Source organism: Macrotis lagotis, chromosome 1 (assembly GCF_037893015.1).
Source record: "Macrotis lagotis isolate mMagLag1 chromosome 1, bilby.v1.9.chrom.fasta, whole genome shotgun sequence".
Classification (NCBI taxonomy): Eukaryota; Metazoa; Chordata; class Mammalia; order Peramelemorphia; family Peramelidae; genus Macrotis; species Macrotis lagotis.
The window spans coordinates 41,923,327-41,951,123 of NC_133658.1; the positions used below are offsets into that span (position 1 = coordinate 41,923,327).

The 27,797-nt window shown below is 49.6% G+C and overlaps 1 protein-coding gene across 12 annotated transcripts in view; it reads left to right on the forward strand.

Moving 5' to 3' along the window:
* NDRG4 (NDRG family member 4) overlaps window positions 1-24,397 on the forward strand; it is a 67,990-nt gene extending 43,593 nt beyond the window's left edge. For 3 of the 12 annotated variants that reach the window (XM_074199006.1, XM_074199001.1, XM_074198970.1), the window contains exons 4-17: window positions 7,725-7,817; window positions 10,955-11,060; window positions 13,193-13,313; window positions 13,690-13,752; window positions 13,945-14,005; window positions 14,426-14,650; window positions 16,134-16,237; window positions 17,840-17,896; window positions 18,007-18,058; window positions 19,681-19,728; window positions 20,308-20,343; window positions 20,579-20,630; window positions 22,836-22,874; window positions 24,099-24,397. In XM_074199006.1, coding sequence (XP_074055107.1) covers window positions 7,725-7,817; window positions 10,955-11,060; window positions 13,193-13,313; window positions 13,690-13,752; window positions 13,945-14,005; window positions 14,426-14,650; window positions 16,134-16,237; window positions 17,840-17,896; window positions 18,007-18,058; window positions 19,681-19,728; window positions 20,308-20,343; window positions 20,579-20,630; window positions 22,836-22,874; window positions 24,099-24,253 — 1,212 coding nt within the window. In that variant the 3' untranslated portion in view covers window positions 24,254-24,397. Of the gene's footprint in view, window positions 1-2,872; window positions 3,015-7,724; window positions 7,818-10,954; window positions 11,061-13,192; window positions 13,314-13,689; window positions 13,753-13,944; window positions 14,006-14,425; window positions 14,651-16,133; window positions 16,238-17,839; window positions 17,897-18,006; window positions 18,059-19,680; window positions 19,729-20,307; window positions 20,344-20,578; window positions 20,631-22,835; window positions 22,875-24,098 lie in introns of those variants that run through there. The other 9 variants (XM_074198974.1, XM_074199013.1, XM_074198983.1 and 6 more) reach the window with 9 other exon arrangements.
* The last annotated feature ends 3,400 nt before the right edge of the window (window positions 24,398-27,797 follow it).

Sequence of the window (27,797 nt, forward strand, 5' to 3'; positions counted from 1 at the left end):
TAAAAAATAAAAAGCTAGTATTTATAAAGCCCTGGCACAGAGTAGGGACTTCATAAATGGTTGCTCCTTTCCCTTCTCTGCCAGAAGGGGATCACACCATGACCTTTCACCATGGTCTGAACCATGGCCACCCCGGTTGATAACCTGCAGCCTAACATTTCCATTCTGGAAACCTCTGTGCTTGCCCTGGACGAGTGTCTAGGACATTTTTGCTCCTTGGCAGTGGGTTCATCATCTAGAATTCAGCCTGAGTTGGTTCCTTGGCAGCAGGTGCTACACAACAATAACTCTTGTTTCCCAGGATCCTGTGAGGTGGCTTAGTTTAGTCAGAGTGTGCCCATTTTACAAGTGGGTAAACTAAGGACTCAAGAAGGAAAATGACTTGCCTAGGGTCACACAGCCAAGGGTATGGGTCTCTGGGTTTCTCCTGGGTATAGGTTGCTTCCTTTCTGCTCTGCTGCACTGCCAACCTTGGTCCTGGGGAGCTTGTCCTTGTGGGCAGGAGCATAAGAGAGTCTCAGATCTAGGTTGGAGGTGGGATGGAAGTCACAGGGGCAGGTGAGCATGGGCACCAGGGCCAGGCAGCCCTGACTTCTCAGATCCAGGAGGTAGGCTCCGGATTGCTTCAGGGCGGGCAATAGCAGCAGGGGGAGAAGACAAGGAAGGGAGGAAGCATTGGGGAGCATCGTCCACTTGGCCCTGTCTGGGTGCCCACCCCTTCCTAGCCCTGTGGAAAAGCAAAAAGATGAGAAAGGGTCTGAATTCTCCACAGAACTGAGCCAGCAGCCCCTGCCTTCTGAAATGGGGTGAGCCAGGTGTCCCTGGGACCTCTGAACTGAGTCCTGGAAGCCAGTCCCTATGATGCCCGCATTCCCTGCCCAAGGAGCCATCCGGACGTCAGCAGACGCCGGGGTGGATGGTTGGTCTGCAGCCCTGGATGGGAGGAGGGGATGCCTTGAGCAAGGGCAGCCAGACCCTGGGAGCCAGTGCTGCAGAGGAGTCAGCCGGAGGGGAGGGCGGAGCCTCTCCGGGGATGAGGACCAGCCAGGGCGTGGCCTCTTCCCTCCTCCTCCTCTCCATCAGCATCTTGGCCTCTCCCCACTCTAGTCCCTGGGCTCTCTTACGCTGCATCCCCCTCATGGTTTTTCATCCCCCACCAACCCGGTCCTTGACTGTCTAGGAATCCTATTTAATGCTCTTAAGCCATTTAGCAAGGCTTCTTCAGCCTCCCTGTCTCCTCTCCACCCTTTACTGGTCCCCCCTCCCCCAAGACCCCTGGATGGAAGAGAAAGGAGAGGAAGAACAAGATGCAGAGATGGACTGCATCAGCCCGTCCCAGATACATCAAAAGTCACATGGAAAGTTGGAAAAGGCCCTAGAGAGCTCCAGTCTGGGAGTCCTTCCCCTTTGACTGGGGAAGCCCATGGGCTTTGGCTCAGAATCATGTTTTTAAAGTGAGATACAGGGGATGACTAAGGAAGCCAATTCTATGGAAATACATTGTCAAAATATTTTTTTAAAAGAAATTGACTTATCTACTATCACACAGACAGCAAGCTGGACTGGAACCCGGATCTTAGGACTCTAAAGAAGCCCTTGTCCCAACCCCCTTTCCAGCAAGGATCTACTCAAGTACCCACTATGGGCCAGGTCCTGTTCTAAGAGTTAGAGATAGAAAGAAAGGGAAAAAAAGCTAGTCCCTGGGCCAGTCATGACCTCACATTCTCATAGGGAGACAACATGTGAAAGACTGTGCATACAAGCTGCATATAGTGCAAATAAAAGGAGGAAGAAAAAAGAAGGAAACAGAATACAGGGGTGGTTTGCTCAGTCCTCTTAGCTCCTAAGTGACCAGCCTGGGACCTGAGACTGAGGACCTGGATTTTTTTACCTTTCCATCTCATGACAGTGGAAATTGTAAGCAGGGTTTCCAGACTGGCAAGAAAATGCTGCCCACCCAAGGAGAACCCAGTTACCTGAAGATGACCATAGGCCTAAAGCTGGAAGGAACTTCAGAGGCCAGCTAGTCTAATCACACCCCCTCCCCAAGGTTTTTAATGCCTTTTAATTCCTCTCTTTTCCGGACTCTGTATTCCTCTCTATGACCCTCTCATGTGTGCAGATCCCAGCTCTTCCAGGATGGAGGCCCCTGATGGGCAGGGTTGAATCTCTCATGTTCGTACCCTCCACTGCATAGCTCTTTCTATGTGGTCTACGCTTAGTAAACACGGGTTGAATTTAAAGAGGAAGAAACCCAAACCCCTAGTGATTCAGGGATAGCCTTTCTGATGCAGCGATGCCTTTGGGCCTGAAGAATGTTCCAGTTTCTGGGGAGGCAGAGGCTAGGAGGGAGCCAGCAGGGGAGAGCAGCCCTGGTCCAGACAGACTTTGTTGAGGACCATTGAGAAAACAACTGGTTAGTGTGCCCGGATACAGAGCGGCTGGCTCTCCTTTGCCGCCGTGGATAGCCGGCTGGCCCTGGTGAGTGTGGGTCTGCGTGGCCCTGCTTCTAGCTGTGACATATCTGTGTTCAAAGTGTGTCCTGATGAAGAGAGAGGCAGTGAGCACATGTGTGTCCATGTGTTTCCATGTCCTGATTCTGGCTGAGTTGGTTCATATGTGTGGTGGGAGGAAAAAAGATGGAGGAGGAAGAAAACATCAGTAATGACTTTTTTTTTAACGAAAGAGGGGGAAAGACTAGGGAAGGAGAGATGGTTGGAGCCAATGGGAGAGTGCATCATTCCCTCCCCAGCCAATCAGGGAGCCCTGGGCCTCCCCCCGCCACCAGGCAGAGAAGGAGGAGGAGGGGTTGCCTGGGAGGCTGGAGCTGGTGTATAAATCACAGCAGAGAGGACGACCCTTTGGTGCAGAGCTGCCAATCCTGCTCTGGTCTGAGCTGAGCTTCCTGCTGGGGCCTCCAGGGATAAGACTTTGAGCATCACCTCTTCTCGGGGTCCTCCCAAGGGTCTGGCCCCCAGCAGAGATTCTGCAAGATGCCGGAGTGTTGGGATGGGGTAGGTACAGCGTCCGTCCGCCCGACCCCTTGGAGACGCAGCCAGTGGCCAACCCTGGCGGTGTCCGGACCACCCGTGGGGACTTGACGGGGGGTGTCTGGGATGGACAGGCCCTTCTCTACCCAGGTGCCAGAGATGGGATAACGGTGGCATGGGTTGAGGGCAGGATGCTTCGCACGGTCAACCCCAGGAGAAGGGAGCTGGACAAGGGGGCTGGTGGAGGAAGCATCTGTGAGTGTGTGTGTGTGTGTGTTTGTATATGTCTGAGTGTGTGTGTGTGTCTATATGTGGGTGAGTGTGTGAATGTGTGGGGATATCTGGGGGGGCAGACAGACAGAGGAGAGAAGAGACAGACATAGAGGAGGCAGAAATCTGTCCTTGTTTGTGTCTGTATGTAATGTGTCTCTCAAATCCCAAGACACTGAGGGTGTGTGTGTGTGTGTGTGTGTGTGTGTGTGTGTGGAAGGCAGGCAGACCAACTGACAGACAGAGAAAGAGAGAAGAGACTGATGTAGAGGCAGAATCTGCCCTTGTTTGTGTCTGTGTATAATTTGTCTCTCAAATCCCAAGACACTGAGTGCAGGTGTGTGTGTGTGTGTGTGTGGAAGGGGCAGGGGCAGGGGAGGGAGATGCTGCCACTTTTTTCTTCTCGTAAATTCTCAGCATGTTACTCTGCCCTCCAATCTGTCCCCTCCCAACCCCCCAAAAGGGACCGCAGTGGGTAGGGAAGCCCAGTAGCCTCCGTTTTGCTGTCAGAAGCTGCGCCTGCTGCTACTGCGGTGGGGAGGGGGTTGGAGTGGGGAGGATGCATCTCCCCCTCCATGCAAGCCTGCCCATCCATGGGCATTGTCTGGAGGCAAAATCAGAGGGCATGGTGGGCAGTGGGGTTCACTGACATGCAGTCTGCCCCCTGGCTTTGTGACCTCTCTGGGTAGATGACTGGCAGATTGTAATCAGTGTTTCCCAGTAAGAGATGTAAAAAACAATGTGTGTGTGTGTGTGTGTGTGCGCGCGCGTGCACACGTGTGTGTGACTCTCTACCCCCCTCTAGGACTTGGGGTCTTGGGCAGGGGTAGGGATTTGGGGGGGAGGTGTGTGTACCAGAGGGTGGTGCAGTGGGGCCTACAGAAAACCAGCACAGGAGCATCCCCTTTTGCAGTAAGTACCCAGAGGACAAGGGTAGAGAAGGACACCTAACATCCTCAGCCCCAGGAAGTGAAAGGCTGGCGCTCCACTGTGGGCCGTGGGCTAGGTCTGGGGGCATTCTGTGGGTACATCAGGGGATGGGGATGTTTACCCCCTCCCCCCAGCCACTGTGGCTGCCCTCCCTGCCCAGGCCTTTGCAGCCTGTAGGGGACATGGGGTGTCTCTAGGGACAGATGTCGGTGCCAGCGGCAGAGATGCTCCTCCCAGTCTGCAGCTGGGTGGGGTTGGCCCTGAATTATTCATGTGAATGACTGGGACCTCATCTCTCCTCCCATCTGTCCCCCTTAGGTCCGGTTGGCCCGGCTGAAGCAACCCCATGTGTCTGTGTGTCTCCTCCTAGCTCTTCCTCTTTTTCCCTTAGGGATGTGAAGAGCCTAGACTGTGTCTGTCTTCCAAGGCCCTCGGAGAGAGGGAGACTCACTAATGATGCTTGGGAGGCTGGGACACATCTCAAGGTCAAGAGCCAGCTAGGAGGGGAGAAGAGGAGAGAGGAGGGCAGAGGGGTCCTTCCCAGCCCCTCACTCCTCCCCCAGGCTCTAGATGGGAATTCCAGAACCTGGGCAGGGGCTGTCATAGAGTCTGGGGGAGAAGATGTCACGCCCACCAGAGCTGCAGTGAACACCACAGAATCATTTGCCCGCCAGGAGGAGGACGGGCAGCCAGCGGGCCGAGGCAGGGCTCTGACATCACCAGGAGCCAATGGGAGCAGCCCGGGCAGCCAGAGCCCGGGTGGGCAGCTGCTAGAGCAGGCAGGTTGGACGCTGGGTGGTCCCCACCCCTAGCAAAGGGAGACTCTCTGCCCCCAAGGGTCCAGGGTACTGGACAGGCCAGAGTTGAAGAGCCTCAGGGGAGGCCTTGGAGACAAGGCTAGTGTGAGGGAGCCCTCAGTCGGGTACAAGTGGGCCAGAAGAAATGACCACGTAGCTCGCTCCCATCTCTGATCCTGTGATCAAGATGAATGAGCAGAGTCTAGTCATCACTGGAGCCTTGACTTAGAGCTGGAGGAGAACTCAGAGGTCATCGGGGCCAGCCCCTTCATTTAATCAATGAGACTTCATGACCTAGGAGCAGGGATTTGAACTTGGGGCAGCTGTGTTCTCCTCCTCTGTTCTCTTGTCCGCCGTGACAGGGACCCTTTCCCTGAAGCAGAATTACAAAGATCACCAATTCTGTGGAATACATAGTTTCTCCATTCAAGCTGAGGGATGGTGCAGGGTCTGGGAGATGAGGGGAGGCTGGGGGGAGCCCAGAGTTCTCATCCTGGTCACTGTGGGTAATGGGGTAACTTCTGCCCCCATTCTTCTTGGGGCCCCTCAGTGTCTGTGAGAGGACAGAGGTTGGTCCCTAATGCTCTGAGGCTTGAGGGACAACATGTCTGGGGTGTACTAGAGGACCTCTGGTGGACCTTCTGCTCTAAGGCAGAAAAGGGCCATGACCCCATCCTATCCTGCCATCTTGGGAAGGAAAGAGGAGGAGGAAGTATTTGGCCAAGAAACCAAGTGGCAAAGGGAGACATGGCCAGTCAAGGTCATTGAGTCAGGCTTCTGGCTAAATAAGGCTGGCTCTCATGCAACTTTATAGGAAAGGCCTCTCCACCCAATCGTTCCTTGATGCAGGCCCTCCCTTGTAGGATGGTAGTGTGGCAGCTCCTCAGAGACAGTCTAGACAGGATGCCCCTGGGAAGAGGTTCACACTAAAGAACCAGTTGGTATCAAGAGAGATGACTTGGAAGAGTGAAAGGATAATAGTTAACATTTGCATCATGTTTTATGGTTGGCTAAATGTTTTCTATATATTAACTCATTCATAAGACCCCTAGATTTGGAACCAGAGAAGCCATTCATAGCCTAGACTGGCCACTATATACCTAGAGACGCTGGTTGGCCTAGCCAGCCCCACCGTGATGTCATCTGCTGAACTAGATAATCCTTAAGGTCAGTCTTTCTGGATCTGGATCCCCAGTGGCCCAGTTCCCCTGGTAGCATTTCCCTGACCCTGGCTGGCTGCTGTAGAGGGCTCTGGGTTCTTCCTTTGTGAGCAACTCAAGATCTTGGCTGAAAGCAGGGTGATGGAGAAGCAGGAGGCAGAATGACTCGTCCCAAAAATCAGTCTGCCCCCAATCAGATGGGCACCCCTAAAGGTCCACTTTGCATGGGTGGATGTATGATTTATGGGCCAGCTCCAAAGTGGGAAAGTTAAGTTGGATGGGGGTAGGGAGTAGGGGGGGCTTCCCAGGAATCCCCCATATGTGGACCCTGAAGCTCAGGACAGAGTCCATTGTTCCTTGGTCAGTCCCCAGGTCTATCATTATCACCATCACAATTTGGCCAGCTTGACCAAAGACCTTTCTGTCACAAGGATTTACTGTCCTTGTTCCAAGGATTTGCTACCCTTGAGGCAGCAGCTTGCAGCATCCCATGGTCCTAGGCCCATGAGGCCTGCTTTGTGTCTCTCCAATTAGTCCTGTGAATCATCTTTACAAGAGAGACCATTGGGAAGGAAGGGACAAGGTCCATTAAATGGTGTCCCTGGAATATCTGCCAGGAAAAAGGGGGGCTACCATGGAAGAGGGCAAGGGGTTTAAGCCCAGGAAGGGAAGGGAAGAATATGGTGTTTGCTATGGGCCAGGCCCTGAGCCGTGACTTGACAATTATTATCTCATTTGATCCTTGGAACAGCCCTGGGAAGGAGTTAATAATATCCCAATTTTATAGTTGGGGAAACTGAGGTAGACATTAGCTAAGTGACTTACCCAATGACTTACACATAGCCAGTAAGAATCCAAAGTTGGATTTGAATTCAGGTCTCCTAGACTCCAGGCCCAGCAATCCACCCACTGCATCCTCAGATGCCTCCAAGAAAACATGTTGCAGATGGGAATGCTGCTCTGACCCTGTCTCCCTTCAAAGCACAGGGAAAAGGAATAGGTTCTAGGGCCCTGAAAGTCAGAGGCAAGGATCCAGACTTTGTAAGAGGCTGGGGGGACGGGGACGATGAGAGACTTGATTATCCACAGCAGGGTCTGATCTCTTAGATCTTATCCATCCTCCCACTGACTCAGCTCCTTCCTGCTCATGACTTGAGATCCCAGGATCTGGGCTTAAACCTTGATTCCACTACATGAAAGTTATCTGACAAGTCACCTGCCCCTTCTGAACCTGAACTTTCTCATCTTTAAAATGGGAGATTTGGATTAAATAGCCTCTTTATTTGGGGAAAAGCACATCGGAAACCCTCAAGTCCTACAGAAATGTGCTCATGGGCAATATTTGGGAAGGGGGATATGAAGTACTGAGTCCCCTCAGGTCTGACCCTCCTAGAGCCTGAGACTCTTGGCACTAGCAAGGACTGGAGGTCCCAGGAGCATCTTAGGGCAACCTTGATTTGTGAGTGGGACAGGCCTCCTGGCCAGGGGACCTGTGGCCTTGTGTCCAGGGCATACAATCCCTACCCTGCTACCCTAACCCCCAGTCCTGAGCACCTTCCCCTGCCTTCTCCCACCAGGTTGGACCTGACAACCCAGAGACCTGGGTCTGGTTTTGGCTTCAGCCCATTTTTGAGGAATGTGGCAGAGTGGAAAGACCTCTAGATTTGAAGGCAGATGGCCTGGTTGTGTGACCTTGGGCACAGGTCTGGTCCTCTCTGGGCTGCAGCTCCGTTTTCTGTAAAATGAGTCAGTTGAAGGGGCAGCTAGGTGGCACAGTGGATAGAGCACCAGCCTTGGAGTCAGGAAGACCTGGGTTCAAATTTGACCTCAGACACTTAATAATGACCTAGCTGTGTGGCCTTGGGCAAGCCACTTAACCCCATTTGCCTTGCAAAAACCTAAAAAAAAAAATGAGTCGGTTGAACTCTTTGGTCTTTATTCATGAATCCTTGCAGGCCAGGGAGCCAGTAGAAGGAGGGTCACAGTGAGGGGAGGGGGGAGATAGGGCACAGTGACCCAAGCTGGTAGCCTTATTGATGCTTCCTGTGATGCCAGAAAGGGCCAAACCCTCTGGCATCTTCTTTTTGTCTGCAAACTTTACCTTAGCACCGAGGGGAAGACACTTTGGGGGGCACAGCTCTGGTCTGTTTCTGCCTGGGTACCCTGCTCCCATTGACATCACTGCCCGGAACCAGTCTCTACAGTCCCACAGAGAGATCTGGCATCTGGGCCCAGGAAACATTGGCAGGGGGAGTTTCCACAGCTGGAAGGAAGGAACATAAAAGGAGTACAGTTTGCCGCAGTCCAGGGGAGGCCGTGCTCATTTATCCTCTCATAGCTTGCTTCTCCTAATTGCTAATGATCTCCCAATGTCTCCTGTACTCACTTGGTTTCCAAGAGCTCCTTTGCATGTTGTCTTCCTTATCTGACTGAAGCAGGGACTTACCTTTTGCCTTTCTTGTATTCACAATTCTTGTGTAGTACCAGGCCTGGCAAACAGTAGGCACTTTATAAATGTTTATAGACTGACCAGCGGAGGATGGGAGAGGGGAGGAAGGAAGGAAGCCTTCCTGGAGGAATGCATTGGCACAGAAGAGGGGGTACATTCTAGTCATAGGGAAGAGGGCAGGGGCCATCCAGCATAGCATGAGATAGGGGAAATTATGAGTGGTCCATTGGGTGCCATATAGTTGTGTGAAAGGAAATAGGGGGTAATGAGGCGAAGTAGGCCAGGCTCTAAATGGTTGAGGACTGGCATAAATCCAAGGGGTCTTCACCTTGCTGATGTCACAAGCTCCCTTAAATAGTCAGCCTGGGACCCCATCCCAAAATCATGATTTTAAATGCATAAAATCAAATAGTGAGATTCTTTAGAAAACCAACTGTACTGAAATACTGTGATCAAAACATTTTTAAAATTGATTCATAGCTCCCTTGAGTTTGAAACTCTTGGTCTAAGAAGACTGGACTTCATTTGGTAGGTGATTGAGATGATTTGAGCAATGACTTAGTAGAAGTGAGGAAAACTCCAGGAACAGGTTTACACCTACGGGGGACAGATTGGAGGGCAAGAAACAGAAATTAGGGACAGCAGTTAGGCAGATGGCCCCCCGGAACAGGGGATGAGACTTTGACATAGAGCGATGTTGGTGAAAATCGGAAAGGAAGGGGTGGAGAGGAAATGGAGAATGAAGAGAGACTCACCAGGACTGGCAAGGGAACAGAGAGAGAGAGGCAAAGAAATGACCCAGCCCATTAGGGCTCCATCATAGGGGAGGGAAAGGTCTCTTCCTTCCAAATGTGATTTCTATTCTTGCATTTTGCTCATCCCAGAACAGTCCTGGCCTAGCTGGTTTCTAAGTTTATGGCTCATTTGCCTTCTGGGTCCCCAAAGGCTTCTGGCTCCAACAGAGTTTGACACAGTTTGAATGAGAAATGGAAAACCTCGTTTTACATTCTGATTCAAGGCCAGGGAGACAGTGTTTTCTTCCATGCTGCAAGCTGTGGTCTGAAAAGGAAGGTTCTTCCTCTTTCTACTTATTAAGGGTCATGCTTACATCTCTAGTTGGGGCAGGAAATTATAGATAAGTAAAATAGATAAATTTATTTATTTTTAATAGGGAATGGAATAAATAATTACAAAGCATCTATTATATGCTGAGCACTTGCATAAATATGACTTCATTTGATCCTCCCAGCAACCCTAAGAGTTGGGTGTCATTATTTTCAATTTAGGAAACTGAGGCAAAGAGAGGTGGAGCGACTTGCCTGGGGGTACACAGCTGGATTTGAACTAAGATCTTTCCAGGCTTTGGGATCTACTGCCTCAAAGTTTTTATGCAGCAAAAAACAATGCATCTGATATAAAAAAAAAAAGGAGAGAAAAAGATTGGAGAGGAAAGGTTTTACATCATTTTTTCTGATGAAATTCTGAAATCTGTGGCTATAAGGAATTGGCACAGGTTCAAATTTATTAGAATGAGATCCTTCCTTCAGTAGATGAGTGGTCAAAAGTCATGAGCAGGCAATTCTTAAAAAAAAAAGATGCACACATCTCTTATACTTTATTTCTTTTTCCTTAAGGATATGATTTCTCTCTCATCACATTCAACTTAGATCAATGCATACCATGGAAGCAATGTAAAGACTAACAGACTGTCTTCTATGGGGGGGTTGGGGTGGGGGGAGGGGAGGAAAGCGAGATGGGGGGAAATTGTAAAATTCAAAATAAATATTTTTTTTTAAAAAAGATGCACAAATCACCAGTATCTACTTGGGGGAAAAAATGTTTTAAATGTGAATCATTGGAGAAATCGAATTAAACAATTAAATTACACAAGAGCTAAGATACCAGTCTCTGTCCCCTGAACTGTGATTTCAGTTTAAAATTCTAAGATTCAATGCTGTCCATGAAGATAGAAGCAATGCCCCCAGAGTAGCAAATTGGTGCAAATCAAAAAGCAATAATAGCATCCTTGGTTAAGGAGAATGGTGAAGCCATTTGGTGTCCTTTGACCCAGTGATCCCACAACTAAGAAGATATTATTGGAAGCAATAGTAACAGCAACAAAAATCTGTGCGAGATTATAAATAATGGTTTATGGATATATTTCACCTATATGGAGAGAGTGATAAATGTTTTTAAATTTTAAAATTTTACATTGGGAAGTTAATTTGGGTTAATAGTTGCTAACTTAATTTAAGAAGTTAAGTTTAGAAAAAACAGAGTTAAGGAACAGGGTTACAGGTAGTCATTTGGCTATAGTGTGACGCCTAGATGAATTGTAACTGTCTCTTTATTTTCTAGGAACACGATATAGAGACCCCATATGGTCTTCTCCATGTGGTGATTCGGGGCTCTCCCAAGGGAAATCGCCCTGCCATCCTTACCTACCATGATGTGGGGCTCAACCGTGAGTAGAACCTGTCTCCTGCCCCTACGGCAAAAGCCTCTGGCTTTGATTCACTTCCACCTCTCTTGTGTGCCTCAGTTTCCCTATCTGTAAAATGAGAAAGTTAGACCAGAATTCTCTTTACAATTGATTGGAGTTCAGTTCAATGTCAGATCAGGGAAGTGTAAGAAAGAGAGATCTACCATGTTCCCATTCACCTTCATACAACTGGAAGCTGATGGAGGGGAATATATCATAATCTGAAGGACATTGAGCTCCTTTTGTTTCCCAAAGATGAATTAAGTCTTATTACATACCATATTATTTTATAGGATATGACATTTATCCCAGGTTTGCAAAGTGCTTTCATCCATGATTATTATGAGGCAGGGCACTGCAAGGATTCTTATCCCCATTTTAAAAGATGAAGGAACCGAGATGAGAAGTTAAGTGATTTGTCCATAATCTCCTATCCAGTGCTAGAAGTGAAATTTGAACCCAGGTCTCTTGATGGCTCCAACTCCACAGTGCTTTTCCCACAACATTGCCTTTCAGTCAAAATGCTCCCACCTTCCCTGACTTGGATCTGAACAAGCCTTCCTGTCAAAAATGGGTTTTTGAAATTTCAGTCCTGGGAGGAGGCAGGAGGACCTCTTAGTTCTTTCTTGGCTCTGCATTATTTAGCCCAACTCTTCCCATTGGGTTCTCAGTTAATAAAGTATATTCATTGAGGACCCACTCGTAATTCCTGAGCCATCTCTCCTCCCCTCGCTACATCTCCCCCACATGTCTTCTCTACCAGATGCCTCAGTTTTTCCTTCTCTACTCCCCAACACCCTTTCTTCATGCTCTTCTGAGCCTTTCCATAGCCCGTCTCCTCTCCTTCCCTAACCCCATCCCCCAACGCAGCATTGAGCGCTTCTCCCAAGCTTCTGGACCCTCTCTGGGTCCTGCTCCTTGCCCCTGATAGTCTTGGTAAAGGAATCTGGCAGCTAGATGGGGTTTAGTGGTTAGTGCTAGACTTAAGGAAGATCTGAGTTCAAATCTAGCCTCAGATACTTACGAGAAGTGTGACCCCGGGCAAGTCACTTCACCCTGTTTGCCTCAGTTTCCTCATCTGTAAAATGAGCTAGAGAAGGAAATAGCAAACTACTCCAATATCTCTGCCAAGAAAACCCCAAATGGATTCCTGGGGCACTGGATATGACTAAACAGCAACAACATAAAATGTTAGTAGTTATATGGTTTTGTTGTCATTTCCTCACATTCAAAGTTTAGACCCGGATAGAATTCTGCTGAGACTAAGGTGTGAGGTGGGGGTAGTCTTTAGAGGAAGTGAGAAAGTAATCAATGGGAGGAGACAAGAGCACGTTGAGAGGGACCAGGAGGGAAGCTGGGAGGTGGCAGGGCAGCTCTTCCCCCACCCAAAGCCACAGTCTGCCCGGTCCTTGAGTGGACTCAGCCGCCTTTCGAGGGAGTGGCTCCCTTCCACTGGAGATCTTCAAGGGGAAACTGAATGACCACTCACTGAGGATGTTCTAGAAGGCTTGTTGATTCAGGCTGGAGGCAGGTGGGTTGGCTGACCGCTGCCCCCTCCAAGTCACTTCCAGCTCTTCGAGGCAGGGGCCTGTGCTCCGATCACTGACACTACCAGTGGGGCCTTGGAGAAGTCACATCCTTGACTCAGTTTCATCATCTGTAACAAAAGTGAGAGGGTTGGCCCTGGGTATGAGACTGGGAGTTGGAGTGGGGAAGGGGATCAGGTTTGGCAGGTCAAGTTAGAAAGGATGAAGGAGGATTGGGAAGGGGAGGCCAGGACCAGGACCGTGGGCTGGGATGACTTTGTGATCATCCACCACAGTGTGGCTGTGACCCTCGGCACTGAATACATATTTAATAAATGTTGATTGAGCTGGGGACAGCTAAGCAGAACAGGGGATAGAGCCCCGGCCCTGGAGCCAGGAGGACCTGGGTTCAAATCCGGCCTCAGACACTTAATAATTCCCTAGCTGTGTGGCCTTGGACAAGTCACTTAAACCCATTGCCTTGCCAAAACCAGGGGGAAAAATGGGGCATGGGACAGGGAGGAGGGCTCAGGAGCCTCCTAGAGCCTCCCACTTCATCCCATCAAGAGCTCACCTGCCTCTTTCCAGATAAGCTCTGCTTCAACGCTTTCTTCAACTTTGAAGACATGCAGGAGATCACCAAGCACTTTGTGGTGTGCCACGTGGATGCCCCTGGGCAGCAGGCTGGGGCGTCACAGTTCCCTCAGGGGTACGTACTCCATCTGCTCACCCCACCCTACTCCCCAATGTGAGTGGCACCTCCCTTTCTGTCTGGTCCAAGGTAGAGGTGAGCACCCCTCTGGGATGGGGGGGGGGGAGCTCGGCAGGCTCATCCCCCTTCAGCCTCTCTGCTTTATGCTGCCCAGACAGACAGCAGAAGTTTTAAGAAGATGATCCCCCACCCCCACCCTGCACTCTCAGGGCATATTCCAGGAGCACCTCCCTTCTCTTCCTCTCCCAATGTGTATAAATTGGGTGACCTCCACCTTGGGGGTGAGGACCCTGACGAACCAGACCCCACCCTCCATCGCAGACCCCTCCCCACTCTCCCCACTGATACGGGCTCCTTGCCACGTATTCCACAGGTATCAATTTCCCTCGATGGAGCAGCTGGCCGCCATGATCCCCAGCGTGATCCAACACTTTGGGTGAGTCTCTCAGCCCTGGGCAGCCTCTGCTGTCTCGTACCCCTGGGGGGTGCTAGCGATTCTGCCTTTCACTTGAGCCTTCACCTCAGTCCCTGATGGATGGGGAGCAGCCCTAGGAGCCCCTCATTCCAGGGGTTCTGTGGGAGGGCTCCCTGGTCTCTTCGGGGCACTTAACACTGTGACCTCCCTCAGGTTCAAGTACGTGATTGGCATTGGGGTTGGAGCAGGAGCCTATGTCCTGGCCAAGTTTGCTGTGAGTGTCTGTGGCCCCGGGAAGGAGGGGACAGGGTGGGCGCCAGAGCCTTCTGCCTCCTCCCATCATCCTTAGCACCCCCTTCCTCTTCACACGCCCCACACCTCCTATTTGCACTACACCTTTCACAGCAGTTATTTTACCTTATCTTCACAGCCTGCAGTGGGAGAGAGAAAAAAATTCAACCCCATTTTACAAATGGGGAAACTGAGTCTAGAGAAGTCAGCCCCAGCCAGGCAGTAGCAAGATCCAACTTGGATCTCCTAACCTTGGTCCCTCCACAATGACTATTGACTGAGAAGAGATTAAAACTGAGCATTCCCTTACATTCACCCCCAGGGCTTCATGAGGGACCTGGGCACCTCAGTCCCAGAGGAGCCCCCACTCATCCCCACCTCTCCCTCCTTTCTCTGTCTACAGTTGATCTTCCCTGACCTGGTAGAGGGTCTGGTGCTCATGAACATTGACCCCAATGGCAAAGGATGGATTGACTGGGCAGCCACCAAGGTGAGAAGTGGGGTGGGGCGAAGGAGGAGGAAGCAGACCTGCCCTCCCTTGGCTACTCACACGCGGCTCTCTCTCTTGCAGCTCTCCGGTCTGACAAGCTCTTTACCAGATACAGTTCTTTCTCACCTGTTCAGCCAGGTAAGGGACAGGTTTTCTGTCTGTTTGCTCCCCTTGGGCTTGGAAGTAGGCTTTTGTAGGAATGGGGAGGGGACTTTGGGGTTTGGGGGGGGGTCTGAAAATCCCAGTCATTCCCCTGAGAACAGGGCTTGTACCTGCACCCAACATCCTCAAAGGGAAGGGAGGGGCAAAGGAAGGAAAGAAAAGAAATAAGTATTTCTTAACAGTTTACATTTACATTTACTCTTGACTCATTTGTTCCTCCCTACAACCTTGGAAGGTCAAGGTTCTAATTATCCTCATTTTACAGCCAAGGAAAACTGAGGCACACAGACACTAAGTGACTTGCCCAGTCTCACAGCTAATGAGTGTCTGCAACTGGATCTGAACTCAGGTCTTCCTGACTCCAGGCCCTGCACTCTTATCACAGCACCACCTTGTTGCCCCACTGACTGGCAAACCTTCCATTTGACTGTGAGTCAGGGCCCCCAAGTCTTACCCTCAGATCCTTCTGAGGCCAAATTTTTTTCCAACCCTAGTAAGACCACATCACCCAAGAGAAGGTTAGGTCCCAGAGCAGCCAGGTGAGGCAGAGCACCAGCCCTGGAGTCAGGAGGACCTGAGTTCAGATCCAACCTTATGACCTTGGGCAAGTCATTTGCCTTACAATGAATGAATGAATGAATGAATGAATGAATGAATGAAATGAATGAGCGAAGAACCATTAGGCCCCATTCTTTTGTGAGGAGTTAGAAACAGGGCTCTAAGTTCAGCAAGCATTTATGAAGTGCCTACTGTATACTCGGCACTAGGTAAGTGCTGGGGTCCCCCCTCCAAAAAAATAAAGACAATAAACATAACATACAATGCCTGGTCTTGAGAAGGTCACATTCTGACGGGAAAGACAGCCTACAGACAATCCTGCCCAAAGGAAACAAATAGAGGCTAAACCAAAGAGAATGTCAGAGGGAAGGCACTAAAGGCTTCTGGGGGAAGGAAGAACTTTCTGAAGTCAGGGAAGTAGAGGCAGAGGTGAAGAGGACAAGTGGGAATCTGCCAGGAATGAGCCTGGAAGCCGCAGATGCAATTTCGCAGACCTTGGGTAAGGCCAGGTTCTGCTAGGGGGCACTCAACTGTCCTACTCAGTGGACCATGGAAGGGGCAGGATAAAGGATGGACAGACTTGGGAAGGTCATTAAAGAGTCCTCAACCGTCACTTCTCTGATGTCTCTTCTGTTCCTCCCTCTCATCCTCGACCTAAGCCACTTTGCTACAAACCTAGGAACAATCAGGAGATATTTGGAGGAAGACCAGAGCTTTATTGTTAATTTAAAAACCCCTTTGGGGCTACTATAAGAGCCAATAATACCCATACACATATACAAGCAGTTCCGAATGCTAGGGCCGTAGCTCTCCATTTGGGAACCTTTGGGTATATGCAGAGGGCTCAGCCTCAGGCCACCCCAGCCCCCCATTCACTCTTGTCCATTTCTCGTGGGACCAGGAGGAGCTGGTGAACAATACAGAGTTGGTGCAAAGCTATCGGCAGCAGATCAGCAACACGGTGAATCAGTTCAACCTTCAGCTTTTCTGGAATATGTACAACAGGTTTGATGGGAGTGGGACTGAGGTGGGATTTGGGGATTTTCCCACTCACTACCCTCCCCCCACCAGCCCTTTCCTCACTTCCTACTCCATTCTATCACTATCCCTTCCCTATCCATCCTTCCCTACCTTCATTCCCATGCCTATCCTTCTCTACTCCCATCCCCCTTTGAGCTCCATTTCTTATTCTTAGGCCAGTTATGCCAAGAGGAGATAGAGTTGATTCAGCTTGGCCATGTGGCAGCCCCAACAGGGCTGCTGCCAGACTCTGAGGGCACTCTCCCCCTGACTACTTTGGAATCAGAAGGAACCCCCCTAGAATCAGGCCTCATATAAGGACAGAACAGAGCTGCCCCTGCCAGGTGGAAGGATGAAGAAATACATGGGCTAGCCCTGTATCTTAACCTGGAACTCGTCTTCCCCTGCCCTGCCTTGCCCCCCTTTGACACCTTAAGCTATGGGGCAAATATGTTCAGCTTGACGGTGTCCCCTGACTGGGTACAAGAATGCTGGCCCCAAAGGTTTGGAGTTTTGCAAATATTGAAGGGTTACTTCTGAGATTTCCTTGGCTCTGTCGAAAGTTGTCTAAAACGTGGCTAGCCCTCATTATCTGCTGCTGTCTCATCTCTATAAGAAGCAGTGAAATTTAATGGACAGTGCCCTGGAGCCAGTTCATAGGATGTCACTTTTCTTCTCTATGAAATGGTGGAGTTGGAGTAGATGAACTTGGAAGCAAGATGGAGGGCACAGTTTGGGGACTGAGTGCCAACTGCCAAGGAGTAGTCATAATTTAATGGCTCAATGTTAGCTTGGGAAAAGGAATCTCCCGGTAGAGTGCTCGAGGAATCTGTTCATTGACTCTTCACTCTGACATTTTCTATCAGTGACTCTAATATAGAGAGCATGTTCATCAAATTTGCAAGTTATAGGCAAAATGCTAAGGAAGATGGTGAATATATTGATAACAATCTGGATCCAAAAAAGAGCTAGAAACGCTGGAATGGCAATTGAGTTGAATAAGATGAAATTTAATTGGAGCAATGCAAAGTTTTACACTTGGGTTCAAGAAATCAACTTCTCAAGTATAAGAAACAGAAAAGGATTTTAGAATGTTTAGTGACCTGTAAAACTCAACACAACAATCATGCAGCAGACCCCCAAAACTAGAACTATCTTTAACTGTGTCAAGAGAAGTATGATGTTCAAGTCTAGGGCAGAAATGGACCCCCAGTATTCTGCCCTTCAGACCCCAGATGGAACAATGTGGCTAGTTCTAGTCTCTGCATTTTAGGATGGACATTGATAAGAGCAGGGAGGGTTCAAGCAGGATGGTCTAGGGCCTCAAGATTGTGTTGAGCTTTGAATGAAGGACCTGGCTAATGTATAGAAGTCTGGACACCAGGTACAGTCCTTGAGCTCCCTTTTAACTCTCCTAGCTCTAAACTGTTGGATTCTGACCCCTCCCCAAACCAAAGCCACAGAGATGGCCATGTGCTGAGTGCCATTGCTCTGGGAATACTCTAAGGCAGGTTCAGGAGTGATCTTAATGTGGCCTTGGGAGCATCCCTTTCACCCTCTTCTTCCATTCATTTTCCCTTTGCCTAGCCGCAGAGATCTGGACATAAACCGGCCCGGGACAGTCCCCAATGCCAAGACCCTTCGGTGAGTGGCCCTGGCTCTGCCTCTGCAGAGCCTCACCCAGTCCAAGCCCCAACCCCGACCCCATCCTCGAAGGCCTCCTAATACTCTTTTTCCCCCCTTTTGTGATGCAGCTGCCCAGTGATGCTTGTGGTTGGGGACAATGCACCTGCAGAGGATGGGGTGGTGAGTACAACGCTACTCAAACCCACCTAATGAGAGGGATCAAAGGGAAACCAAATCCTGGCACAAGGCCAACAAGGATTATATCTCCTGTATCCAGGGTCTGAATGAACCCTGTGGGCTTTTCGGGATATTGTGAACTGAGGAAGTGTACCAGCTGCCTCTGAACATGGGTAGTGCAGGTGTGGTCTGTAGCTCACCTCTCTGTGACACATGGACAGAGGCCAACCCATCTAAAATACAGACATTTAGGGGGCGGCTAGGTGACACAGTGGATAGAGCATTGGCCTTGGAGTCAGGAGTACCTAAGTTCAAATCCAACCTCAGACACTTAACAATTTACCTAGCCATGGGTAAGCCACTTAACCCCATTTGCCTTGCAAAAACCAAATTAAATAAATAAGCAAACAAAATAAAATAAAATACAGACATTTTCAGAGGTTTCCCTGAGAACATATTCTGTTATCTCAAGTACCATGCACCCCAACACCCTGGACCATTGTTTCTATCTGTTCCCCCTTGGGAACCAAGCTCCAAGAGCCCTTCCCCAACCTCCCCTTCTTAGGTCATGGTTCCCCAGTCAACAGCACCTTTGTCACTTAAAAAAATAGCAAGCTTCTGCCCTTCTCACCCCTTCTCAGTCCCCTCAGCCTCAGATCTTCCTTCCCTCCCTCCCTCCCTCCCTCCCTCCCTCCCTCAGACCTAGGCTCTCTTTCCTAATTGGCTTCGGACTAATCCTGGCAAATAGGCTAACTGGAAGTGAAGGTATGTTAACTAAGTTCCTCTCAATGCTTGAGTGGTCACCTTTCCCACCTGCTTCTTGGCAGGACATATTGGAGTGACCTTGCTCCCATCCTGAAGAAGGGCTCCCCACCCCCAGAGCAGTGGTGTGGTGTGTGGCGCAGAGACCTGGGTTCAGCTGCTGCCTCTGAGACTCTCTTGCCTCTTCTGAAAAACTCGGCTTGGTGAACCTTTCTCAGCCTCCTTCAGAGGCACATTGAAAGGAAACTAGCTCTAGGGAAACTCTTTCACCCCTCCTCTGCAGGAGGAAGTCACCTTAATTAGCTTCAGGAATAAACCTGCTTGAGCATAGATAACCAAGCAGCTAAGTGACAGTGATAACCAGAACACCTGAGTTCAAATGTCCCTCAGAAACTCACCCCAGCTATGACCCTGGACAACCCCTGTTTTTACCTCAGTTTCCCTATCAATAAAATGGGGATAATCCCAGCATCTGTCTCACAGATATCAATGTGCTAAAGAATCAAATGTGATGAAGAATCAATCAAATGTACTAACATGTGTAAAGAAAGTCTCTTGCAAAATCATATCTAAAAACTGGCTATTGGGGTGGCTAGGTGGCGCACCAGCCCTGGAGTCAGGAGTACCTGGGTTCAGATCTGGTCTCAGGCACTTAATACTGACCTAGCTGTGTGACCTTGGGCAAGCCACTGAACCCCACTGCCTTGCAAAAACTTAAAAAAACAAAACAAAACTGGCTATTATTATTAACCTTCCTAGAGAAGAGGAGCCAGCATCTTGGGACTTGCGCCCCCACCCCCCATCCCAGGTGGCCTATCTCAGCTGACTTTCTGACAACCTGAAGCTTTTGCTCTTTTTCCCAGGTTGAATGTAACTCCAAGCTGGACCCAACCAACACCACCTTCCTGAAGGTAAGACTTCTTTTCAGGTCTCAGGGTCACTTGCTCTCCCCCTCACTTCCCACAGGGGAATCTCACCTGAACGGTTTGGCCGGTCTTGCTCTTAGCCCACCGACAGGACTATAAGACCAGAGGACTGTTAGTGTGTACACTTATTATATTTATGCAGAAAGAGCAGAACTGAAGTTCACGTCTTTGAGACAAGAGAGCCATTCTTGAAGTCAGGGAGTCCTGAGTTCAAATTTGGCCTCCGATGTTTCCCAGTAGCATGATAACCTTGCTTAGACTCAATGGTAAAGCACATGACCCTTGAGGCCTCTCCCAGCCCTTGAGGATCCTATAAAAATAGGGCCCCGTTTCTCCCTATAAAAGAGGGACTTATAATCCTTGTCCCACCTACTTCACAAAGGGGTTAGGAGCAAACGAGATAAATGCATGTAAAGGACTTCTGAAACTTCCAAGTGTATGAAATTCAGCTCTTCCTCTCATAGAGGGGTAGACAGTAGTTGACTATTGAAACAAGCACAGTCAAGCCTTGGTGATTTTCTGGAGCAGGAGACCCTTATCTGGTTCTGTCATTTCCCTCTGCAGATGGCCGACTCTGGAGGACTTCCCCAGGTCACACAGGTGAGTTCAGTCTTCCAGAAGACAGATGAGGGTCCCCCCCCCCCCCCAATGTAGGTCAGGTCCCTTCCCAGGGCAACGAGTTGTCAGTTCAAACAGAAGTATGATTCCCGATCCAGCCTAGGGTGACGAGTCTGCCCCAACTTTGGTGGAAGGGGCAGGGCAGGGACCCTGGGGACCCAGGGAAGGGGTCACACCTGGTTCTGGACTGATGCCTTCCTCTCTTCCTCTCCTACAGCCCGGGAAACTGACTGAAGCCTTTAAGTACTTCCTTCAAGGCATGGGTTATAGTAAGTGCCCACCCCTCAACCGGCCATGGTGACACTGGGACCTGGGCTGGGGCCAGGGAGCCTAGGAATCCTTGTGGGTGCACCCATGGCCATGTTAGCAGAGTCTGTGGGGAAGAGCTCTCCATAGGCAGATGAGTATAGGTGAGCCTGCCGACCGTCCACTGAGAGGAAGCCAGGCTTTGGTAACCTCACCAGCTTCCCCATTAGCCTGGACTTGAAAGAACCCATCAAGATTTCCCAGAATAAGGGGTGCCTAGGTGGCGCAGTGGATAGAGCACCGGCCCTGGAGTCAGGAGTACCTGGGTTCAAATCCAGTCTCAGACACTTAATAATTACCTAGCTGTGTGGCCTTGAGCAAGTCACTTAACCCCACTGTCTTATATAAATAAAAAAATTTTAAATACTAGGAGAAAAATCAGGGCGGCTAGGTGGTGCAGTGGATAAAGCACCGGCCCTGGAGTCAGGAGTACCTGGGTTCAAATCCAGTCTCAGACACTTGGTGATTGCCTAGCTGTGTGGCCTTGGGCAAGCCACTTAACCCCATTTGCCTTACAAAAACCTAAAAAAAAAAAATTTCCCAGAATGTACTTGTACATCATGAGACAATAGCAGCAAGAGGCTGAGAGCCCTAGGAAGGTGTGCATCCCCTGACCTGGGGGTGGAGAGAGCAGAGGGGAACATTTACCCTGGTCCATTGGATTACAGGGTAGAGGACTGGGAATGATTGGGTCCCAACCTCTTGGAAATCACAGGTTGACCCTAGCGACCCCAGGAGATTGTTTTCTGTAGGATGTTCAGTCCCAGGTTTGTTCCCTTCTGTCCTGGGGAAGAGACCAGAGCAGGTGGGAAGGAAATAAAGGCAGTTCTAATGCAATAGTCTTGACCATGCCAATGGCATTAAGGAATTCATTTTCTGGGGAACAAAATGCAAATTGACTGAATCAGACCCTGGAAGCCAAGTCCTATTCCTAAGTGGATTGTGAGTCCCCAAACCCAAGATGTCAATGGTTGTTCAGAAAACAGGAAAAAGACTGTAGAGATCCTTGACCTTTACCTGATTTGTTACCTGGGACCAAAGTTATTAAGGAGGGCAAGGCTAGAAGTGAGTGGAAAGGCAGTGGAATGGTTTGTGCCTGTTGGAGAAATAATCATGACAGTGGTTTGGCTTTTCCAGAAGTCCAGATTTGAAGGCAGTGATCCTACATTGTCCTCATCCTGTCCTGTCCCCTTATCACATTACAATGTAGAGAAGTGTGATCCTGGTCACCACACCCACTGTGACATGCAGCTTTTTACCCTCAAACATCTCTCCCCACCACATATCATCAGTGTGTCCCTTGGCTCACAGAAAACACACACACACACACACACACACACACACACACGCACACAATTTTACTATGACAGAAATTCAGAATCATGGAATCCCTCACCTCCACCCCCTAGGGGTTCCTTCTGCGGGGGCCTCTCTGCATTCACACCACTCCCCATCTCCTCCAAGGGGCTCCAGTCCACCCTCACCTTCCCAGAGATTTGCTCAAACATCTTCACTCGGGAGCACACCCATCTTGAAACCAGATCCAGTAATCTGCTAGCTCTCTTCTAAGACCTTGGCACCCATGGCACCCTCAGAGACTAGTCAGAGGGCAGAGGGAACTCACCGATAAGGGATCAAGAATTCAGGTCTCTGGGTTCCCCATCCATCTACTCGACCCGACTGCCTCAAGACCAGTCGCACTGGTCACAAAGAAGCCAAGAGATGAGGCCAGGGCAAGGAGAAGCCCAGCCCTCCAGATGTGCCAGATGCCAAGGGGGTTCTTGCAGTGTTTGTTGAAGGAATGAGAGGATGAAGGAGCGCCATTGAGCCTGGGCAAGGAGGGTTTGGGAGGCTGGCTAGGACATGTACCCTGCCCCATTGTCTGGATAGACGTCGATAGCCTGAGCTCTTCCTGCTGCCTCATTCTTCAGGTGATAGTTGTGTCTGAGTGGCCCTGGCCCCCATGGGCTGCCATGGGCTTGGGGGAGAAGGGCAGTTTTCTGCACGTCCCAACCTGCTCTCCATCTGTGTCTTCCTTTCTGTCTCTGTGTCTTTGCTGTGACATTTGACTCCCCGTGCCCTGGGGAGACACAATTCTTCAACCCATGTTTTCTATCCTCCCCCCACCCCACCCCCGCCCCTCCTCTTGCTCTTATCTTCTCTCTTAGTTGCGTACTTGAAGGACCGAAGGCTGAGTGGAGGCGCAGGTATCCCCTTCACATTTGTCACCTGTTCTTGCCCCCACCTACCTGCTGCATGGACCCCCCCCATTTCCTTTGTTCCCTTTCTATATGCATCACTGCAGGAAAGTCATATTGGCTCTGGTTTGGATCCCTAGCTGCTTTGTAGCTCGCTGCCCACCCACCCCGAGGAGGGACTGCTGATGCCAGGAACCAGGGAGAGCCTCCGCCTGGTCACCTGGCTTCTGCTTCTTGGCTAATTGTTGTTCTAGAGCCTGGAGAATTAAAAACCAGGGAGCAGTCAGAGAAGGCAGGAGGGTTGCAACTGGTGGGGTCCAGAGGCTCTTGGCCCCTGTCCACACTGTCCAGCCCAGAAGATGTTTAAGCAGAAATTGTCTAAGATCAAATGAGTTACAAGATGGCATGAATTTGTTCATGCTCCCTAGGTCTCTGAGCTTTGCATGGATTAGCCATCAGCAATTTGGATTCTCAAGATCTCAAGGTCTCCCTTTTGGGCTTTTGAAAAGTATGGGGAGGTCTCCCCACTCCACTCCCTCCACTGTGGGCCATCAGGTCTCTGCTCCTATAGACTGCAAACAGGGGCATTTGATGAGGGAGGGTACTACAAAGCACCACTTCCCCTCCTTGTACAGACACTTTCTTAGGATAACCTGGTATACTGGGGCTCATCAGTGCATGCCTAGACCCTCCTGGACCCCCTACACTGGACTTCCTCCCCCAATTTGCCTCCTAGACCCTTCTCAACCCCAGATGTCACCCTTGAAAGGCATCGACATCAAGGCTGAAGTGAGCCCAAGCACTGTGCCCCCCTTGGCTACCATTAGCTTGGCAGTGACCCCCGCCCCATGACCGCATGTATCCAGCCTCAAGTGAGTGAGCCGATGACATTGTTCTCGATGGGACCCCGGGGCCAGGAAAAGGACCTGGCTCCTCAGACAGCTGGATGAAGCAGGAACGGTGTTACTGGCTGGGCTGCTTTGCTTGTGTGACTGCTCACCTGTGTCCACCCACCCACTGGGCTCCTGGCTCCTGCCTACTAGTCCTAATGCTCTCTCTTTCTTCTTTCTCTCTCTCTCTCTCTCTCTCTCTCTCTCTCTCTCTCTCTCTCTCTCTCTCTCTCTCCCTCCCTCCCTCCCTCCCTCCCTCCCTCTCTCTCTCTCTCTCTCTCTCTCTCTCTCTCTCTCTCTCTCTCCCCCTCCCTCCCTCCCTCTCCCTCTCCATTTTCTACAGTGCCATCAGCCAGCATGACCCGGCTGGCCCGGTCCCGCACTGCCTCTCTCACCAGCGCCAGCTCTGTAGATGGCTCCCGACCCCGGGCCTGCACCCACTCGGAGAGCAGCGAGGCTCTGGGGCAGATCAACCATACCATGGAGGTGTCCTGCTGAAGTCCCTGTTGTCTCCCCGAAGATTCCTCTCGCTTCTCACATCATCGAACCACCATCCAACTGCCGCCCCTGATCACCTGCCCACACATTTCCTTGGTTTTTTGGGGGGGAAGGAGGGGTTTACTTCTTTTGTTTTGTTTTGTTTTTTTAAAAAAAGGGAAAAAAAGAGAAAAGATAATTATTCCAAGAAGGAGGAGAACCACCTTAACCACAGCCCAACAGTCTTTGAAGCATTCGGGAGTTTAGTGACCCTCTTAGCCATCACCTCCCAGTTCAGGGACCTTTGCTTCCTTCCCCCTTGTTTCAGCAACAGGGATTTGGGTCTCTCTGGGGGAAGCTGGGCCTTATTCTTCTGGTGGAGCTCAATCCTACCTTAAAACTTGGCCCCTTTACCCAGCCCACAAATATTCTCCCCAAGCTGAGGAAGTCATGCACAAGATTGGAGACCTTTAATATCTTCAACTCCTACCTAATGGTTTCCTCCCAAATCTGCTTGGACCATCGGATGCAGGACCCCAGGGAAACATCCCATGGCAAGTCTGCTGAGCTATGTTAAGATCCTGGGCCTACATCAAAAAAATTTTCCACAAAGCGTCTGTAAGAAGTAGGAGAAAGCTTGGCAAGTCACTTCCCTTTGCCCCTTTGTTCCCTCTCAATTTTCTCAGATAGGAAGTGAGGTTGTTAAACTATTAGCCCACCTCAGGGCAGTTTTAGGGGATCTCCAAGGTGCTGAGTAGAAAAGGGGAAATCTGGAACTAGTTGAGAAAGGCATTGATCCAAAGAGCCTGGAATAAATCCGTAGAAGCAGAGCATTCTGGGAGATAGTTGATCCATCACCTAAAGTCATTAGCAAAGAGCTCAGAAGCCTTTACTTCCCTCCTGTGTACTTCCAAATATAAGTATTTTTAAGTCTTGTTGAAATATATGACAATCATTAACAGCCATCAGTTTGAATTGCATCTCAGCACCCTCTTTCCACCCTAGACTATACATAGGAGGTATCATCAAAAGGATGACCCCAGGACCCCATCCCTAGAGGCTGCATGGCTGTTGGTGGGCACCACTGTGGACCTGGTGCCTATGCTAGCGTGGTAGTTGTTCTTGGCTTGTATAGTTGACAGATGGAGCCCAGGATAGGATCTGGAAGTTGCATTTCTGCTCCCAAAAGGTGGTTGGGAACAATTAGAGCTGGTGCCCCTAATCAGATAGTCTTCAGATGTCTGGCTTGTCTGTGGGAAGGATGCCAAAGAGCATCAGGTCTTGGAGGAGGAGAAGTGGGCTGGAGTCAGTCATACCTGCAGAGACTAGACAGATCCTCTTAGCGAGAGGCTACCTCTTACTAGATTGAACCTTCTCTGCTTCCTGCCTTCCCTTTCTCCTAGTTTTCTTTTGGGCTAGGCTTTGGTGCCATGGCATTATCACATCTGATTCCCCTCAGTGCTGGTAGAACGTAGCTCCTTCCCATGGGAGTGGCTTTGTTGCAATGAGCATGTGGTCTTTTGTAGAGAGGTGGTAATGCCAGAGAACATCAAGCTGATATTCAAACTGAAGAGATGATTCTTTTGCCCAGGACATACCATGATTAGGGAGAGAGACAGGCTTGAGGGAAGAATTCTCCATGAACAGTCATCACTTGCCCAGGTGTCCCCAGGGACATTGTCTTTGCTGAGTATGATCTGGAAAAAGGCATTGACCCAGACTCATGGGGGTGGGTGGAAGATGGAGTCCAGGAAGGAAGAAGGCCAGGATCAGTGTATGGTAAAGAAACTTTCTCGTCATCCTATGGTTTGTCCTCTCACAAAAAGGCATCAGGAAGGATAGGCTGACCAAAAGCCCTTTGCCCAAAGTTTTTCTCAAAACCCTTTTATCCTATGTCTGGCTAGGGATAGATGAAGACATCCATCTCCACCTGGCCCCACATTTTATCCCAAACTCCTGGAGCTCCATGGCTTGTGTCATAGAAACGGGAACATCAAAGAAGGGGGTTGAAACTCAAGTGGGGAGGAGAGAGATGGATCCCTTGGGATGGTCATGAGTAGATTCTATACCAGCTCTTGCAGCTGGTGACCCTGGGGTCTCCCTTAACAGGAGGCAAGCAGAAAGGGGAGCTAGCAACTTTAGGTCATTGTACTAGAAGCCTAAGGAAATCACCTTGAAGATCCCATGAGCCCTTAGAGGAGACGGGACAGTAGGGACGATACAAGGGCCTTGGATCCCTGGTCTCTCGCCTAATTTTAGAGTCCAGATTTGAGTGTGAGAGAGCACACATCTAGGTCCACTTTACATACAATCTGGTTTAAATAACGTTAAGCCATCTTCATAACCACTCTAGAAATGACAAGTATAACACTTTGTTCCCAACTCTCTTCTCCCGTGTGCTTCCTTTGAACATTAAACGTGAATGTTTGAAAAGCTGATAGAAATAATCCTTTTTACTGTAGATAGTGCTGCAATTTTTCCTGGGTTTTTGGTGTGTTCTTTAAGATGAGATATCTATAAATATCTATACATACTATATATACATATATATATTGGGTCTCTATGTGTGGCTTTTTTGTTGGAGGTGGTCTGATTATATCTGTTGGTTTGCTTTCTTCTCCCTCCCACCCTCTTTGGTTGAGGTAAAATTTAATGGACTTCCCACTTCTCTGTACAAGGTAAAAAAACAAAAAAAACCTATTTTTGTGCATTATGGTGGTTGATGCTAAAATTTGCATTGATGCCATGACTTTGAGATGACCACAAATGTAAAATGAATACAAACCCTTGTTGTAGAAAGAATTAACTGTGTTGAAAAACTAATAAACTAAGAAGAATGTGTGTGTGGTTGTGCCTGTGTGCCCCAAATCTTTTGGCTTGTTCCCAGGATGATAGTCAATGAGGCAGTGTTAACTGCTTGTCCCCTGGCATGCGTGACACAGACTCAGCCTGTACAGTCTACACTAGTGCAGAAACATCTTGAAGCTCAAGATGGTGCCAAGGCTGACTCAATGTCTGGACCCAGGGGATGCTCATCCTCCACCTAGCCCCAACGTCCATCCTGGCCGACATCCCTAAACATGTTTCTAAAAAATGCCCAAGGATCCACACAACCCGTTCTCTCATTCTCTCTCTCTCTCTCTCAAACACATACACACACACACACACACAATTATACTAACAGGCATTAACCTACAACACATTGAACTCCCATCACACTCAGGAGCTGGCTTCTGATCCTACGTCTGGAAAACTTTCCAATAGCCTGAGTATAATTTGCTATAATAGGTAGCAGAGAACCCTCTTCAATTTGTGTGTTTTTGTAACCTGAACACTTGGGACAGTCCCTGGTAGTAGTAGGTACTTAATAAATTTTACCAATTGATTCAATTAGACTCCTTAAGAAGTCTATCAAGAGGGACACCTAGGCAGGCTTATCAGGAAACCACCCACTTTTCCAGAAGTTGGTGGACATGAGTCCCACGGAACATGGAATGTTAAAATTGATGAGACGGACCAGAAATTGCTAAAGATCACATCACTGGCAAGCAGAAGGTGGTAACTT